This window comes from Pterocles gutturalis, unplaced genomic scaffold (genome assembly GCF_000699245.1).
Source record: "Pterocles gutturalis isolate BGI_N339 unplaced genomic scaffold, ASM69924v1 scaffold23761, whole genome shotgun sequence".
Lineage (NCBI taxonomy): Eukaryota > Metazoa > Chordata > Aves > Pterocliformes > Pteroclidae > Pterocles > Pterocles gutturalis.
In genome coordinates, this window is record NW_010098564.1 from 842 (window position 1) to 16,208 (window position 15,367).

General features: G+C 53.2%; 1 protein-coding gene across 1 annotated transcript in view; it reads right to left on the bottom strand.

Annotated features, from left to right (window-relative positions):
* Positions 1–1,655: 1,655 nt before the first annotated feature.
* Positions 1,656–15,367, bottom strand: part of TNRC18 (trinucleotide repeat containing 18) — a gene marked incomplete at its 5' end in the record, with an annotated part of 16,297 nt that continues 2,585 nt past the window's right edge. Inside the window, 12 exons of the mRNA XM_010073528.1 lie at positions 1,656–2,027; positions 3,097–3,271; positions 5,151–5,279; positions 5,744–5,880; positions 6,596–6,771; positions 7,408–8,355; positions 8,837–9,260; positions 10,036–10,220; positions 10,787–10,933; positions 11,115–11,320; positions 11,712–11,814; positions 15,271–15,364. Coding sequence (XP_010071830.1) covers positions 1,656–2,027; positions 3,097–3,271; positions 5,151–5,279; positions 5,744–5,880; positions 6,596–6,771; positions 7,408–8,355; positions 8,837–9,260; positions 10,036–10,220; positions 10,787–10,933; positions 11,115–11,320; positions 11,712–11,814; positions 15,271–15,364 — 3,096 coding nt within the window. The remainder of the gene's footprint in view (positions 2,028–3,096; positions 3,272–5,150; positions 5,280–5,743; positions 5,881–6,595; positions 6,772–7,407; positions 8,356–8,836; positions 9,261–10,035; positions 10,221–10,786; positions 10,934–11,114; positions 11,321–11,711; positions 11,815–15,270; positions 15,365–15,367) is intronic.

Here is a 15,367-nt window from a genome sequence, read left to right on the forward strand (position 1 = left end):
TTCTGCTAAAATCTGTGGGAACAGGATGCTCAGCTCGCCCTCTGAATCTATGCCCATGGTTTTCAGGATTCCAGATAGCAAATCATGAGGTTAGGAGGCAGAAGGACTTGGCGTTAGTCCCACTTCTCCTCCTCCACAAGAGCAGCCCACCAGTCATGGGAGGTGCTGCCATATGCCCAACCTGCCTCCCCAAATCCATCACGCTTGAGTGACCAAATGACAGCCCTTTCCTTGAACCTGTGCACAGCTGAAAACCACACACCAAAGCTGAGCCATTTCAGAGCTGGTTCCTCAGCGACAACAATCCTCCTGCGCTGATGTTCGTGTGGCAAAGGGGCACATTTCTACACCAGGAGACTCACTGGTGAGGAGAGGGGTCAGACAGAAGCTCCCTTAGGTCTGGGAGAGAGGTTTTTGTTTATGAAACCCCAGTACCAAGTGCAAGGGCACTGCAAAAGCTCCCTCTGCCCCGAGCTAAGGCTTTTAGCTCCAGCAACAGCCCATGTCTTCTCTCCCCATTAGCTCCAGAGCTCCCAGTTTAGGAGCCATGTGTCTGTCCCTGGGTGTGAAGCACATTCAAGAGCAGAACTGCTGGGTGGTGTGTACAGCGCTGACAAGCCAAAGGCTGTGTTCAAGTCCAGCGGACACAATGGTTCCTATTTTGCTGTGTAAATGGCTAATTTAATGCCAAACATTTGTTCAGTTGGAGAATCGCTAGCTCATCATCTTCCCCATTAGTGAAATTTCTAAACTGGCGCTGCACTGAGAGATAGATTTGTTATGCATACAAACACCCCATAAGGGTTTTAACGTGGGACTTAAATAGCTGCAAGCAAAGGACAAGATGCGTATGCAAGTGAGCTCAGACAATTACACAACCAGTCCTCAGACCATAAACTCCAAGTCCCTCACATGCTCTCTGCCCCATTGTCTGCCTGAACCACTAAAGACTCTTCTACCTCTGGTTCTACTGCCTTTCCAACACCATCTGCAACTCAGATTTTTCCGTCTGTAAGGAGGGTCCCTAGCTCTGCTTGGCTGCAGGAACATTTGCCTTGGGTGCACCTTTGGGTTCAGAAATGGCAACTGGGACACAGGGTGCCAGCGTGGAAATGAACACTGCTGAGACAGATGGGAAGGCTGAGCAGTCAGCCAGGAACCAAGCCACAACACTGAAGGGCAGGACAATGCTCCTGAACACCCGTGCCCACTGGCAGCCTTTGCCTTCTCCAACTGTCTCCACGGCATAATCCTAAAGCCAATCCCACCCAACCCAACAAGGACTTAAAAGTCAACCGTTAACCACCTCCTGGAGCAGAGGCTACGATTACTCATCTGACTAGAAGGAGAGTGTCTATTCCCACCAAAAGCAAGAACGCAGGTCAAATTGTTTTTTAAAGCATTCTTCCCCGTTGAGAATCAGTGCAACACAGGCCAGGATGAGATGCACTGATACTGGCTACCTTTGGGACAGCAAGCTGGGCAGACACCTCATGCTGTCCCCAAAGATGCAGCAGCATTGATTAGCCAGGGAAGATGTCACCTTCCACTCATGAGCAAAACCAGACCCATCTAAAGACCCCTTCCAAGAGGCCAGAAAGCCCCACCACAAGCCCCCACAACAGATTATACTGTAAGAAGCGATAAATGAGGGGTTACTTACTATAGGAGTAGCTGCTAACTTCTGATATTGCTGGTGAATGGGAAACTTTGAGCTGATTTTTGACTTTTAACCCAACCTCCATCTTCTTCATTTTGGCAGCCACTTTGTTTTTACCTTCCTTGGTGGTTTTCAGTGACAAGCCCAGGTTCTTAGCCAGGCTCTTCTTTTCCTCCTTGCTCGGCAAAGCCTCGTGGGGTGGGAGATACCTGCTGCCACCTCCGCTACTTTTTGGCTTTCCCCTAGAGCTGTCAGCAAACTTGAAGGGGGATTTGAGCTTGTCTTGTTTGGTGAGTGATAGGGCCTTGTCAAGCTTGCTGGCCAGCTGCTCCTGATCTGATGGTACCTTCTTCTTCTTGAGCTTTAACTGCTGAGGTGAAAGGAAGAGACAGAGGTGAATACACAGCAGATATCATGGCAGACCTGAAGAATTTTAGTAGCCTCCTAACAGTCACTCATGCACACTAGCTAATTAGGGCTCAAAACGATGGTCTTAACCCCAGTTGCCATAACCCACCACGGTGCTAGGGAGGAAGAAGAGGAAGATGTCAGCAAACAGCACAGCTTTACCCTCATTGAGCACTACAAAATCACAAGATTAACTTAGAAAAATTGAATTTTCTTCCAAAAGAAACATGTTCATAGAACAGCATGTTTTGGAGTTCTTTTTTCTCGACACCTTCTGGTTTTTAGTATATGTTTGGGCTGCTTTTAGAAGCTTTTCTCCAAATCACGAGGATTAAAAATCTTCTTTACCCAAAAACCCAGCCAAATAAATATGGATTTCCACATAACCAACAGCTCCGGAGGCTGGGATGCCAAAAAGACCCAAATACCTTTCAGCAAGAGCATCAGTGACGCTGCATGACAGCCAGGGCTGTTACACCCTTTTCAGTATTTTCTTGCTTCTTGAAAAAAGTAAATATACTTTACATGTGCTACAGCTAGATAACAGCAGCTGTAACCCAGCACTTTGTCTGCATGCATTTTGGATTTCATCAGCAGCTTAAAGCTCCAGTAAATATCTCATTGCCTCAACAGCAGCAGAAGAAAATCCTGCATTTAAAACAGCAAGGTTGTGCTCTCTTTCCTCCCTCCTTTCGGGAAGTCTGTTCCACTCCACTACCTCGACAGGCAAAGGGGTAAGACAAGCACTGCTCAGGATTCAGAGCTAGTGCGATGCTCTGGCTGGCTCGAAGGCGCTTGCCTCTCTGCTACCTAGCAAAGAAGTCCAACCTCCATCAGCCAAGGTTAGCCTTTGCAAATACTCCTCTGCTGCAAAAACTGTCCTCTCATTAAGAGCTTCTAAACCCACATGAACTGAGAGCAGACACTCTAAGACCAGGAGGAGTTATCCAGTGTAAGCCAACACTAGTAAAGCAGGAAAGAAATCTGCTTTTGGCCCACGGCTCCACGTTCCCCACGAGGGCACTGACCTCATTTGAGAAGCTGGGAGCCGCATCGTGCTCTTCCCAGCTCTGGTTCCTCCCTTTCATCTTGCCACTGCTGCTCTCCACATCTTCATCCTCCTCCGGGAGGGCCCCTTTGTGCCTCTTCTTCATGCCCTCACCAGTCTCAGAGTCTTCGGAGAGCAACAAGGACTTGCTCAGTCTGCAAGCCAAGCACAGGATGCGTCAAGGTGGGGGATTTTCCTCCCTGTGATTCCCACCAAGATCAAGGTGAGGTTAAATGCCTCCTAGGACAGTGGGGATCCTCAACAGGAGCCAAGCCCACTGTGAAGTGACAGCAGTTTGGACAAGGTTTTCCACCAAACAGGAGAGCCAAGGAGCCCTTCTTGCACGCTCTTGGCCACCAGCACAGACGAGGAGGCCTGAAACCAGAGACCTGCAAGGTGGTCTCTGAAAGGAAGGAATTGGTATCTTGAGTGACAGCCACCAAAAAGTGCCTGATTTGGTACAGAGCAGCAGAGGGAAGGACAGACAGCTGAGCTGGTCCCGTAGGTCTTTATCCACCTCTACTTCCATGGACTCTGTAGGTGCAGAGAGGGATTCCCGAGGCCCAGGGAGGTGCCTCACTGCCCAGACACTTGCTCTGGTTGCTCAGATATGAGCAATGAGGTGGTGAGGAACCACCACACTGGGTGGCACGGAGGGACAAGGGCACTGCAGGGACTGGCTTGCTCAAAGGACAAGCAACCTGCTTTACAAGCCTGGCCCCTCTGCGAGAAGCAGCTGTGATCTGCATCCTCGGTCCTGCTTTTGAATTTGGGGGGAAAGGAGAGGGAAAATAAATAATAAAAAAATAAAAAAATAAAGTAGGTGAGACTGTAAGCACATCTTTCACTGCTCCCGAGCTGTCTCCAGAAACTGATGGAGGGAGAGATCAGTCAACACCTCACAACCTCTAGAAGCCTCCATTAAAAGCTCTCGTATGCCACCTCCTTCATGCTAAGCTTGCTGGCTGAGGTCACACCACCACCACAAAGCTGCTGACACTGGGCAACCTCCTCAGCTTCCAGGAACTTCCCCTCCCCTCCGTCCTCTCTGTGGACCTTGCAGACAGCCAAACCAACACCTCGGGCCCTGGACGCTGGCTGAGGGTGCATCTCCATCTTCCACGCCAGGCTAACGATGCAGGGACACGCACACGCAACACGCTCATGCACGCACACATGCACAACTCCAGCCACCTCTGGATGTCTCCAGCCTGTCTAGCCATCCAAACAAGAGGAGCAAAACACAGAGCCACTGAGAGGACAGATTTTTCAGAAGCACATGATCAGTGGGAGCTGGGCACCTGAATCTAATTTGTAGTCTTGAAAGGACATTTTGCAAAAATACATAGCACACAGGTTGGTAGCTTGGAGGTGCCTTCCCACTGGAGAGACCTGGCCATGTACGGATGGTTAGATGGCCAACGGTGATGAGATCCAGGCATCCAAACAAGAGCAGCTGGACTTGCAAAAGACAAAAAAGCAGAAGCGAGAATGATCCAGACACTTGAAAGAGAGAGGTCAGGCGAAACCAACTCCCACTGATGAAGGGAACAGGAGATAAGACAGCAGAAACGCAGCAGAAAGGCCCTACTAAGTAGACAACCTGCAATAGACCTATCCTTCCAGTTTTTGACATAAGCATCCCTGCAATGAGCTCTACAGCACCCGCTTGCACCGTCTGCGCTTCTGAAAACACACGAGGACACGCTTCCCATCACCAAGAGCTCACCTACAGCTCCCTGCCCAGCCGGCTGCTCCGTATCACCTCACCGCCGCTCAACTCCGCCTGTCCTACCTGCACGCAACATCGCAGCCACGCGCTCTACCAGCGGGGAGGGAGGAGGCTGGCACCCTATTCCCATCGCAAGGACACACATTAAATGCACACGCTTCCACAACACCACTGCTGCCAGAGACCAGCCTGCCAACACAACGCCACGGCGAGGCCCCGCTGCATCTGAGATGCTCTCCCCAAGTAAGACCCTGGTGCAGTGACCCTGCCATTTTCCCATCTTCCCCAAATTCCAGCCTTACTTTCCACTCTTGCTGTCACTCTTCCCTCTCTCCTTAACGGGTGACAGAGCGCTTGATCCAAGTTTCCTCTTCCTGGGCCTTCCAGGGCCTCTTCTCGCCAAGCTTCTACTTTTCTCGTCATGCTTTTCCCTTTAAAAAAACCACACGCTTCACTGTTAACCAAGGCAACAAAAAAAAAAAAAAAAAGGCAAAGAAAAAAAAAAGGCAAAATCAAATTTCACAACCAAAAAGCAAAACAAACAGGAAAAAAAAATAAAGCAAATAAATCCAAAAGGAAGAAAAAGGGAAAAAAAAATAAAAGAAAGCAAGCACAAACAGGAGCCAACCCAGAACCTTCGCCTGTCACCACACTGCTAAACTGCGCTGCTGAAGCCAAGGTTGTCTCTAACACGGTCTCCCAGCTGCATTCACCAGTGATCAGGTTGTTGTGTCACATAGCCTAGGAGTGTCCTGTGCAAAGCTCTGTTGGGCTGTACCAGGAGGAGAGGAGAGGAGACAGGGAGGGACGGAGGGTTGCTTGCTCTCCTGGACTGAGAGGCAGCGAAAGTGCCCAGCTGGAAAAAAAAAGACCGAGTGAGCAGCCTGTGACTTACTCGGAGTCCCTGCGGCGCTGCAGTTTCACCAGCTCCCGCTGCTTCTCCTTGTACCGGCGCTGCAGCTCCGCCAGCCTCATCCTGTAGTCCAGCTCCATCGCATCCATGTTCTCGATGGCCGATTTGATGGAGTACATCTGGGGGGGAGGCAAGCGGGGGTGAGAAGGTCAGAACATGTCCAAGTCCCTGCCTAGACGGGGATGGTGCACACCGGGGTGCCCTTGCAACAGCCAAGATCTGCAGCCTGGCAGGGAAGCCCTCCGTGCTTACAGTGGAGCAGAGCGCCTGGGTCCACAACAAGCACAGCCCTAGAGCAGTACCCGAGCAAAACCAGCCCAGCAAAGATGTTCTGTGGCTTATGTATGGGATGGTATCAGCTTTGAGGGAGAGGAACCCTGTGAAAGAACCTGCAGGATAAAATACATCCATGGAGTCTCTTTTCCCTTATTTAAAAAGACAGATGAAAATACTCCTGTCTTGGAACACTTACATGCAGGGTGCAAAATAATTTGTCAGTCTCTCCCATGGGAACAAGTCAACAACGAAAAAACAAGGAAAAACCCTCCTGCCACTATTGTTATTTATTCCCCCCCACCAAAGCTGTCACATACGAGTTCCTGCTCCCTTTGTGTTACAAACACCATTTCTAGGGATGCCGATGGTCCTGCTGAGATCAACAGTGTTGACTGACAAACTGGGGAGGAAGCTAAATCGCACCACACAGCCTCCTGCTCACTTTGCTGATGCAGAAGGGCAACACAAGCCAGGGGGCAAATGGTGGCTGGAAGAGCAAGCTGCGGTGAGCGGAGGCACCAGGGCTTTTCAGGCTCAGCCACACTAAGAACTACTTACAGGTTCATCTTTCTTCTGCATCCAGCTGTACTTTTTGTTGGGATTCAGCTCTCGAGGCAGTCGGATGGTTTTCAGACTTTCCATAAAGGGGGTGGAAAGTACTTCCATGAGCATGTGGGTGCTGGCAGCCAGCAAACTCTCCAGCGTTGGCCGGACAGGGAAACTCTCAGGACCTGCTCAGGACAGAAAAAAATAGCTATAGAGGTTCACTCTCCACAGCTGCTCCCCCAGCAGGCACAAGGAGAGGCTGATGTCCCTTTCTGGACCATGGCATCTCAAGGAGCCTCCCAGCCACCCTTGGCCCTCACTTGAGATCTCCTGTTGTACCCAGCCATGGTACAACTGTCAGTTCCCATCACGTCTCGCCTCAGGAAGTTACTGGAAGGTGAGATCTTTTCAGGACCTGCCAAGCTCTTGGAAAGCATCATCTGGAGCTACTGGGGCCTCCTGTGCCAAACCCTGACAGACTGTAGACTCTGCCTGCCAGAAGGGTGTTAACCTGGCAGCTCTCAGCAAATGGGGCTCCGTTTCCGCTACGCATACCACAAACTGTCTAGACATGGCGAGGGCCTTTGGAAGGGGAGAGCAATACAAAAGCCACACGTAGCTCAGCCTACTGTAACCAAAACCCCACTCCAACCCCATCCAAAGTACCAACAACTCCTGAATTTGGGGCAATGCTCTCCTTGCCGCATGACAGAGGTTGCAAGAGACCCCACTCTGCTCCTCTGCCCTCGCAGAGAGCACCGGGGCCGTATGCAAGGAGACCCAACCTGGCCCAAGGCTGGCCAGACAGGGTACTCACAACTTACTTTGCATTTCTTGCTTCCGTTTCTCCAGCTCCATCTCTGCGATTTCACTCAGCAAAGTGATTCCTTGCAGGAAGGAGTGCTCCAAGGCCTGCTCAGGTAACACCTCCACCTTCATCTGGGACGGAGTGACACTGGCGGTAGTCAGCAAGGAACAAGCCTGAGGCATTTCTGTGGCAGCCACCAAAGCGTTCATCCCAGCCAGTGGGTCGCCTGGCTTGATGTCCAGAGCTGGGATTTGGCAAGAGATTGCCTCTTCCGTGTAGGAAGGGATCTCTGTCCCCTGCTCCCCCTCCTCAGGGGGCAGGCTGGGAAACTCCCTCCCCTGGGGCACATCTGTGCTCTGCAGATCCATGGCTACTGAGGCTTCCTCCCGCTGGGGCGTCAAGTCCATCTCGGAGGGCTCAGTCTCTGTGTGCACGAGCGAACCGTCATAGTCCATGTGCACGGAGCAGGTTTCTGCTCCACTTCCAGTCTCTGCTTCAGCCTCTGCTTCTGCAGGGCAGGCCACAACCTGGTAAGGAGGTGGGCAGCTCTGGAGGTCTTCCTGGTCCTGCTCCATAGCACCCAGGGCTTCACCTTGATGCAGCAGGAGATTGCAATTGTCCACATTCTGCACTGGGACGGCTGCAGAGCTGGCGATGTTCAGAGTCCCTATGTCCTGCTCACAGATCCCTTCTTGGCTTTCCTCCATCTGCACCTCTGATTTCACCCTCTCTTCCAAGGACTCCTCTTCTGCTGCTGCTTGGATGGGCTCAAGCATTTTGGACGGAGACAGGTGGATGGGCTTGACCTCTGGAGAAAGCTCCATGTGCTCAGAGCCTTCAGCAGGCAGCGGGACGTCAGGAGCCAGGCCATCTGCATCAGATGCTGCAGTGGGCTGCAGGAGGTAGGGATAGTGTCTTCCAAAGGATGGAGGCAGGGACTGGAATGGATATCCTGGGGGGATCTCTGCAAGACATCAGAAGGGACAGGCTGTGTAGTGGCTGGCTCTCCAAATCACCTCTCTCACTAAGGCAGAGAGATGGGTTCCCTTCATTTCTCGTTTCTAAGGCGGCTTTGGCCCCCTCTTGCCCAAGCTGCCACAAGCAACAGTACCCCAAAGGTCCCTTCTGCACCTTTCCAGCACTCTCCTGCAACTGGAAAGAGATCTGACTCCTGCATCCTTCTCCCACTGAGACTTCAGCCCTGGAGGTACCAACCCAGGCTCGACCCAAGGGAAGACGACAGCCTACAGCCCCGGGTGCCCCTACGACCCAGGCATCGATCCAAGTCTATCACACCACCTCTGGTCCTGGCCTCTCCCCTGCCTTTTAGAGGAGCTACGTGGATTTCTCCACGAAGGGAAGGGATAGAAGCAGGAAAGAGCTGAGGAGAGAAAGGGAGGCAGGCACAAACACAACGGGACTCTGCCAAAGCAGGGCTCTCTTACCTGGGAACAATGCCTGATAGGGACCAGCAGCCTCTTTTTCCAGCTCCAGGTCTTTCTTCTCCACGGTCTCGGGCACCTCTTCCTTTGGAGGGATGGCAGGGGCCGGGGGTGGAGAGGCGGGGGGCGGGCTGGGAGGATGGGAGCTGGGGGTGGTGGGGTAGGAGTAGGCTGGCTGCGAAGGGGGCTCCTCCATCTTTTGGATCACCTCAGCTTTGAGCACAGACACAGGTGAGGCCCTGGGAGAGAGGGGAGGTGGACTCACAGCCTTGCTGTAGGACGTGGAGGTGCTGGGAGATAGCACAGGTGGTTTTCGGTGCACCAGTCCCGGGGTAGAGGAGGAAAGGCCTGATTTGGCACTGTCCAGGCTCCGTTTTGTCACCTTCTCTTCCATATCTGCACGCTGCTCATTCGCCTTCAACCTCTCCTGTGATAAGAACAAAGCAAAACTCAGCACGACATCTCTACCTGCTCCTGGAAAGCACAGATCTACCACCAAACGAGACCAAAACATGGTCTAGCCAAACATGGACTGGAATAAAACACATGTTCCTCAATGCAACATCATTTTAAGGCCAATCTGATGAAGGGTGACACTGATCAGTGACAGCTTTCTTTACAAATTCACAGCTCCAGAAGTCACATCAAGGGTGTCTCAACTTTCACTTGCAACCAAAGCAAACCATTTCTATTTCTAAGTCTCCAGCCTAGCAAGTCCACATGTAAAATGAAGGCTGAAAACCAGATGACCACTATAAAAATTAAATGGGTGTAAACCACCCAAATGAAAGCTCACACTTCCAAAATCATTTGGTGAATGAAAGCTGGCTCCAGGACCCAGTGCGATTGCTGCCAGTATTGCAGCTGCTTCGCTGAGCCACCCAGGAGGTTTGTTTGGAGGTGACCAGAGATGAAACCACTCAACTGAACGGAGACACCCCTCGGGAAGGAATCAAGGTCACGCTGCTGCTGGGCAGCTCCTGACAGCACTGCTCAACAGCTCCACACCAAACCCCTCCAAAACCCACCCCAACTGTGCAGGATGCACTGAACACCTCATATCCCATGGACCAGGGCAGGATCGCTCAATGCATCCGTACCCTTGAGACACACCTGGAACACAGGCAGAGCTGCTTTTTTCCCCCAGACACTCCAACTTCAGGCTTGTGTCACATCCAAGCAAGAAGTTCTTGGAAACGTACCACGAGCTGAGCGCTCCTCTGTAGCTCCATGGCGTGGGCCGCTTGCTGCTGCAGGATGTACAGCTCGTGCTGCCGCAGCAGCTGCTGATGGGAGAGGAGCTGGAGCTGGTGAGCGTGCTGGAGGGAGCTCCTGGTTGGGGGATACATAGCGGGCCACAGGGGGGGTGCCCGGTCCATCAGCTCCGCTGGGGAATGAGGAGAAATGCAGTCAGGGAGGTGGGAGGATGGCAACAGTTAGAGCATTCAGGATCACTAAGGGCAACTGTTTATACCACAGTCCCAGGTGCCAAACATAGAATCACAGAACCATTAAATGGTTTGGGTTGGAAGGGACCTTAAAGATCATTTAGTTCCTCCGGCTATGTAGAAATGCAACCAGAAATTCAAAGGGGATTCCCCTTTTGCAAAGAAATGCAAAGTCCTCCCCTCAGCAGCCCCATGCCCAGCACGCCAGGGCTCCTGGGGCCGTCTGACTTGCTTTGCTCTCTAAGCACCCATGGTTTGACTGTCCCTGGCTGAGCCCAAGAGCAGCGTCTCCTAACCAGGGGTCCTGCAGGGGATGAGGAGCCACTGCTGAAGATTAGACATTTCCATCCCTGAAACACACCTAACAAGAGACCAGCTCCCACCCACCCCAGAGCTGTGGCCACTGATCCCCTTGGCTATGTGCTCTCCTATCTACCCCTCTCCAAAGCCTGTTTCCTCCACAGCTGCCAAAGCGTGGTCCTCAGGGACGCGCTCGCATCCTTACCAAAGTGCGGCAAGTGCTCGCTGGGGATCACAACAAGCTGCCCAGACTGCGGGTCTCTGGCAAACTGGTAGGCAGAAGGGAGAGCTCCCCCCATGGCAGGGGGGAAGCCTGGAGTCATGCCCTGGTGCAGGGAAGGGTGACCAAGTCCTGGAAAAAGAAACACCACAGCACAACTCAGAGGATGCAGGCAGCTCCTACTCACATGAGAAGTCATCTACCATTTTTTTGCTCAAAATATCGCCTTTGCTGGCCACTTAGCAACATCTCTCCCTGGACTGCACTGGTGTGAACACCCCACGGACACACTGCTCCCTCCCAGGGCACTCACCGTAGGGATGGCCAGCCAGCCACATGGAGGGGCTCCCGGTCCTGGGGAGCCAGGGGTGGGCAGCCAAGTGCGAAGCCGGGTCTGCAGACCAGCGCCCGGAGCCCGTCAAGGCTGGGCCTCCCGTCACCATGAGGTTGGAGTTCAAACCATTCGTGGCACAGCCAGAGGGGTGTATCCGGGCAAAATCTGCCAGCTCCTTGCTCTCTCTGGTCATGGGGGAAGCAAGAAAGAGAGTGAGAGAGGGTCCGAGTGCGACAGGTCACTGCGTGGCTGCAGGAGCCCAGGGGTATGGATAAGTCTACGGAACGAGCGTGATTGAAAACCGGGGTCAGACGCTCAAGGAGAGCTGCGATGGAGGTGGTTAACATCACATCCAGAATAAAACACCCCATTTCTCCATCTTTTTGGAGCAGACATGGATGTGCAGGAGCCTACTAGGATTGCTCTGCTGCAGATTCAGGATCTGGCCGTAACCCCATGGTACCCCACTCAGCGCTCACCAGGATGGATACAACCCTGTCCCTCCTCCAGACAGGCTGTCCCCAAGCATGGCCTGTGGCACTGCAGCAAGACACCCCATCTCACTCCAACCCTCACCTGAGCAGCTTCTCCTGATCCCGCTCCAATCGCCCTGCCAGGAGGTGGCTGTCCCGGTGACGGCTCCTCTCGTCCCCGCAATCATCTTCTGATCGTCCGTGCCCTATGAGACAACCCAGCACCATCTGACACGAGAAACAGTTCGAGGAAAGCTGTCCACAGTTCTGGGCATGGAGAGGCAGTGCCCTGGGAGCCAGCACACCCAAATGCCACTGTTCCCAAGACTGTATCAGGTTCAAGCTCTAAAGGACAGGGCAAGCCTGACAGTGATTAAAATACTCTCACTAAGGCAGCTCCTGGTAGCACCCAGGTGCATGGAGTTTGAGGTCCATGTCTTCAAGCCATCAAGGGACACACTCGCCAGGTCCGGACAGTCTCCCAGGACAGGACAGCCACCAGCCCAGGAGCAGCAGGACCAACGGGACCATTTCTGCTGAAGGACAGTGGCAGATTTCCCATCTCAGAAGGAGACGAGGTCCAGCTAAATCCCTGCATCAAACCACAGAGTCCTGTTTAGCACATCTTGCAGGGGGTGGATTTTATCTCTGCACCTTCTGCTCTTTTAAACCAGTCTGGGAGCACTGGGTGTGCTCTGAAGCCCTGTCCTTCTGCAACAGGCAGAACCAGCATGACGGACCCTCACAAAACCAGCGTGCTCCACTCTCTAATTCAACCTATTAGCGGGAATCTGCATCCCCCCGCCAAGCCATGCAACAAGAAAGGGTCTGGCGAGGCGGGGGCACATATGGCAGTCGAGGGCAAGAGTCCAAAAAGGGAGGATGGATGTTTGGCTCGAGAAACAGCTCATCCCAGAACCAGAACAGCTCTTGCAAACATAGCCTGGCACGGCAGCAGCCACATCCACGAGGTCAGGGAGCACCTTCACAGGAGCGAACAGCAGCTCCTCCCTAGCTCTGCAAGGACCAGGTATCGGGGCCACCCCTCCCTTATTTTACCCAAGGTCTTCACCCAGCCACCTGATTTTAGGCTTGCTTTTCCCTAGTTTTTTTCTTAGCTTCTTTCCTGCATATGCATTTTTTCCATAATTCCCTGTTACCCCTGTCCACGTTACGCTTTGGTGATATGACCTGCTCCTACCTCCCAGCCAGCTTACAGCGAGCTGCCCGCCAGCCTAACGGACCCAGGAGGAAGGTATTTGCTTTCCCTCAGCTCTCGGTGCACCCTGCCAGCACATCCCCTGCCCAGGTGATGCTCTGCACCCCGCAGGGCTCAGCAGCACAGCACGGCCTTGCATGGCTGCACCCGGCTCCAGGGTCCTCGCCATCCCACCTGGATTGGGTTTGGCACACGGGAAAGCATCTCGGCACATCAAGTCTATTCTGCTGACAGGCAGTCTTTTCAAGGAGGGCTCCGCTGGGTATTTCCACAAACCTGGACAGCCCGTGGGCTTTTTGCTGTCAAGTCTCCAATTCCCTCAGTTTTTACTGTCAGAAGGAATCCAGGAACCAGACAACATCTCTCCCGGCTCCTCTCCCCAAGGCTCCTTCCACGGGCTTCAGGTAGAAAGATGCTTTAAAACCTGGCACACACCTCTCCCTCCCAAAGGACTTGCCAGGGTCACCACATTTCCCTTGCAGCCTGCCAGGACCCTGCATGCAGTGGCTGTCCCCAACCAGCCCCTCCTTGACTCGCTGAGCGATGCCCTACACAGCCCCCGTTGCTCCGTTTTACCACCCAGCCTCCACAGCACGAGGCACAGGGGCTCATGAACCCCTCCGGAGCCCCAGCATCTCTCCCTGCCTCTCCACCATCATCCCCACTCACCCCCTGGACTAGTTTTTCCCCCCCTTGGAGCCCCTTTTCCTATTTGTTTTCCCCAATCGATGCCCAACTGCCTCTTCGGTGCCAAAAATACGGAGCAACCCCTCCGTTAACTTGCAGCCTCCCCCCCGTCCTTGGCACAAGGTGGGTTGACCTCTCCTCCAACCTTTTTATTAGAAACACATTATTTTGTTATTTTATTTCTGCTCCTCCCTCTCCCATCTACATCACTCGTGCTCCGTTATTTATAGACGAGTTTATCATCTTTTTCTCATCCCCCATCCAAACACACACTCTCCTATTCATCTAATTCCTGCCTAGCCCCCACCCTGCCGACAGGACAGTCCCTTTTCTGTACAGACTAATGATTGTCCGGACAGTGAATGATCATTTTGTCTATATATATGAACATGACGCACGGACCGCATAGAAAAATTCAATCAGTTATGCACGGAGGAAAGGCTTAGGTCCGTTTCCTTGCCAACCAATGCCCAGCACTAAATACTTGCATTTTACTTGCCAAATACTACAGATTAGCCAACTAAAGCCTGCTTTCTCCCTTCTTAAAAGGTCTAAACATTCAAGCACCGTCTCTCAGTGCAAGCAAGCTAATGTTATTAGACGAATATCTCCCGGCACACAAAGGGGGGGCAGCATTTGGGGGGCGAGAGGAGGAGAAAAGCAGTCTTGTTTTCTGTCTGAAAGCCAACTGCATCACTTAGCAACGAGCCCGGAGGCCTGCCAGAATTCAGCCCTTGTTTGCAGCCTTTTAGTTCGGCTCAGTAAATTACACTTAACGCAAGCTGGGAGGGTCTGGGACGATTGAACGGCTGAACAAACAGCTCCCTGTGCTGCCCACAAGGTCCTCGGTCTGCTCCCGCCCAGCCGTCGGGAGGGCGACGGGAGGCGATGAGAACGAGGAGAAGGGCTGCTGGCGGGGGAGAAACCGCCTCTCGCCGGCGAGGTTTGGGAGAGGGGAGCGAAAGCAGAAAAATGGGAAAAGTGAAGGCTAAAAATGGAAACCCAACCATTGCCCACCAGCTGCTGGTTTTGGCATCGCTCCTTGGCACGCCAGAGCCGAGCCCGCCCCATGCTCAGCAGCCCCCAGGCGTTATCTTGCTCCTCAAGCCGAGCAGAGCACCAAAACACCCACTGGAGTCATGCCCCTCCTGCCAGCACCATGGCTTAAATCAAAACCATGAGATTAAAACACCGGCACGAAGGTGGATTTAGGGGTTTCTCTGTCACTCCACTCACTAACAAGGATCAAACACACGGAGAGGGGTTGTCCTCGGAGGTGGACGGAGGGGACAGAATCATAGAATCATGGAATGGTTTGGGGTGGAAGGGACCTTAAAGCCCATCCAGTCCCACCCCCTGCCATGGGCAGGGACCCCTCCCACCAGCCCAGGTTGCTCAAAGCCTCATCCAGCCTGGCCTTGAACCCCTCCAGGGATGGGGCATCCACAGCTTCTCTGGGCAACCTGGGCCACTGCCTCACCCCCTGCACGGGAAAAAACTTCCTCGGGATATCTGATCTAAATCTCCCCTCTTTCAGCTTAAGAAGGAAGAGGGGATGGAGGAGGGGAAAGGGGATTCTTGCAGAGGTAGTCCTGCTCCCTGCTGTGCTCTACAACATGCCCTCAGCTGGGAACACGAGGCAAAGAGAGCTGAGGATGCCAAACTCAACTCATGCCACACAGCCTGCACCAGCTGGCTGCTCTTCCCAGGGACCAGATCCTGCAGGGAAGTCCTGAGACAGGTCTGGAGAACCTACCTTTGATGCTGCTGAGCGACAGCGAGCGGTCCCGGTCTGCCAAGCTGGGCCCTAGTTTGCTGCTGCTGCTGCTGCTGCCGGTTGCGGTGTTGTCCTT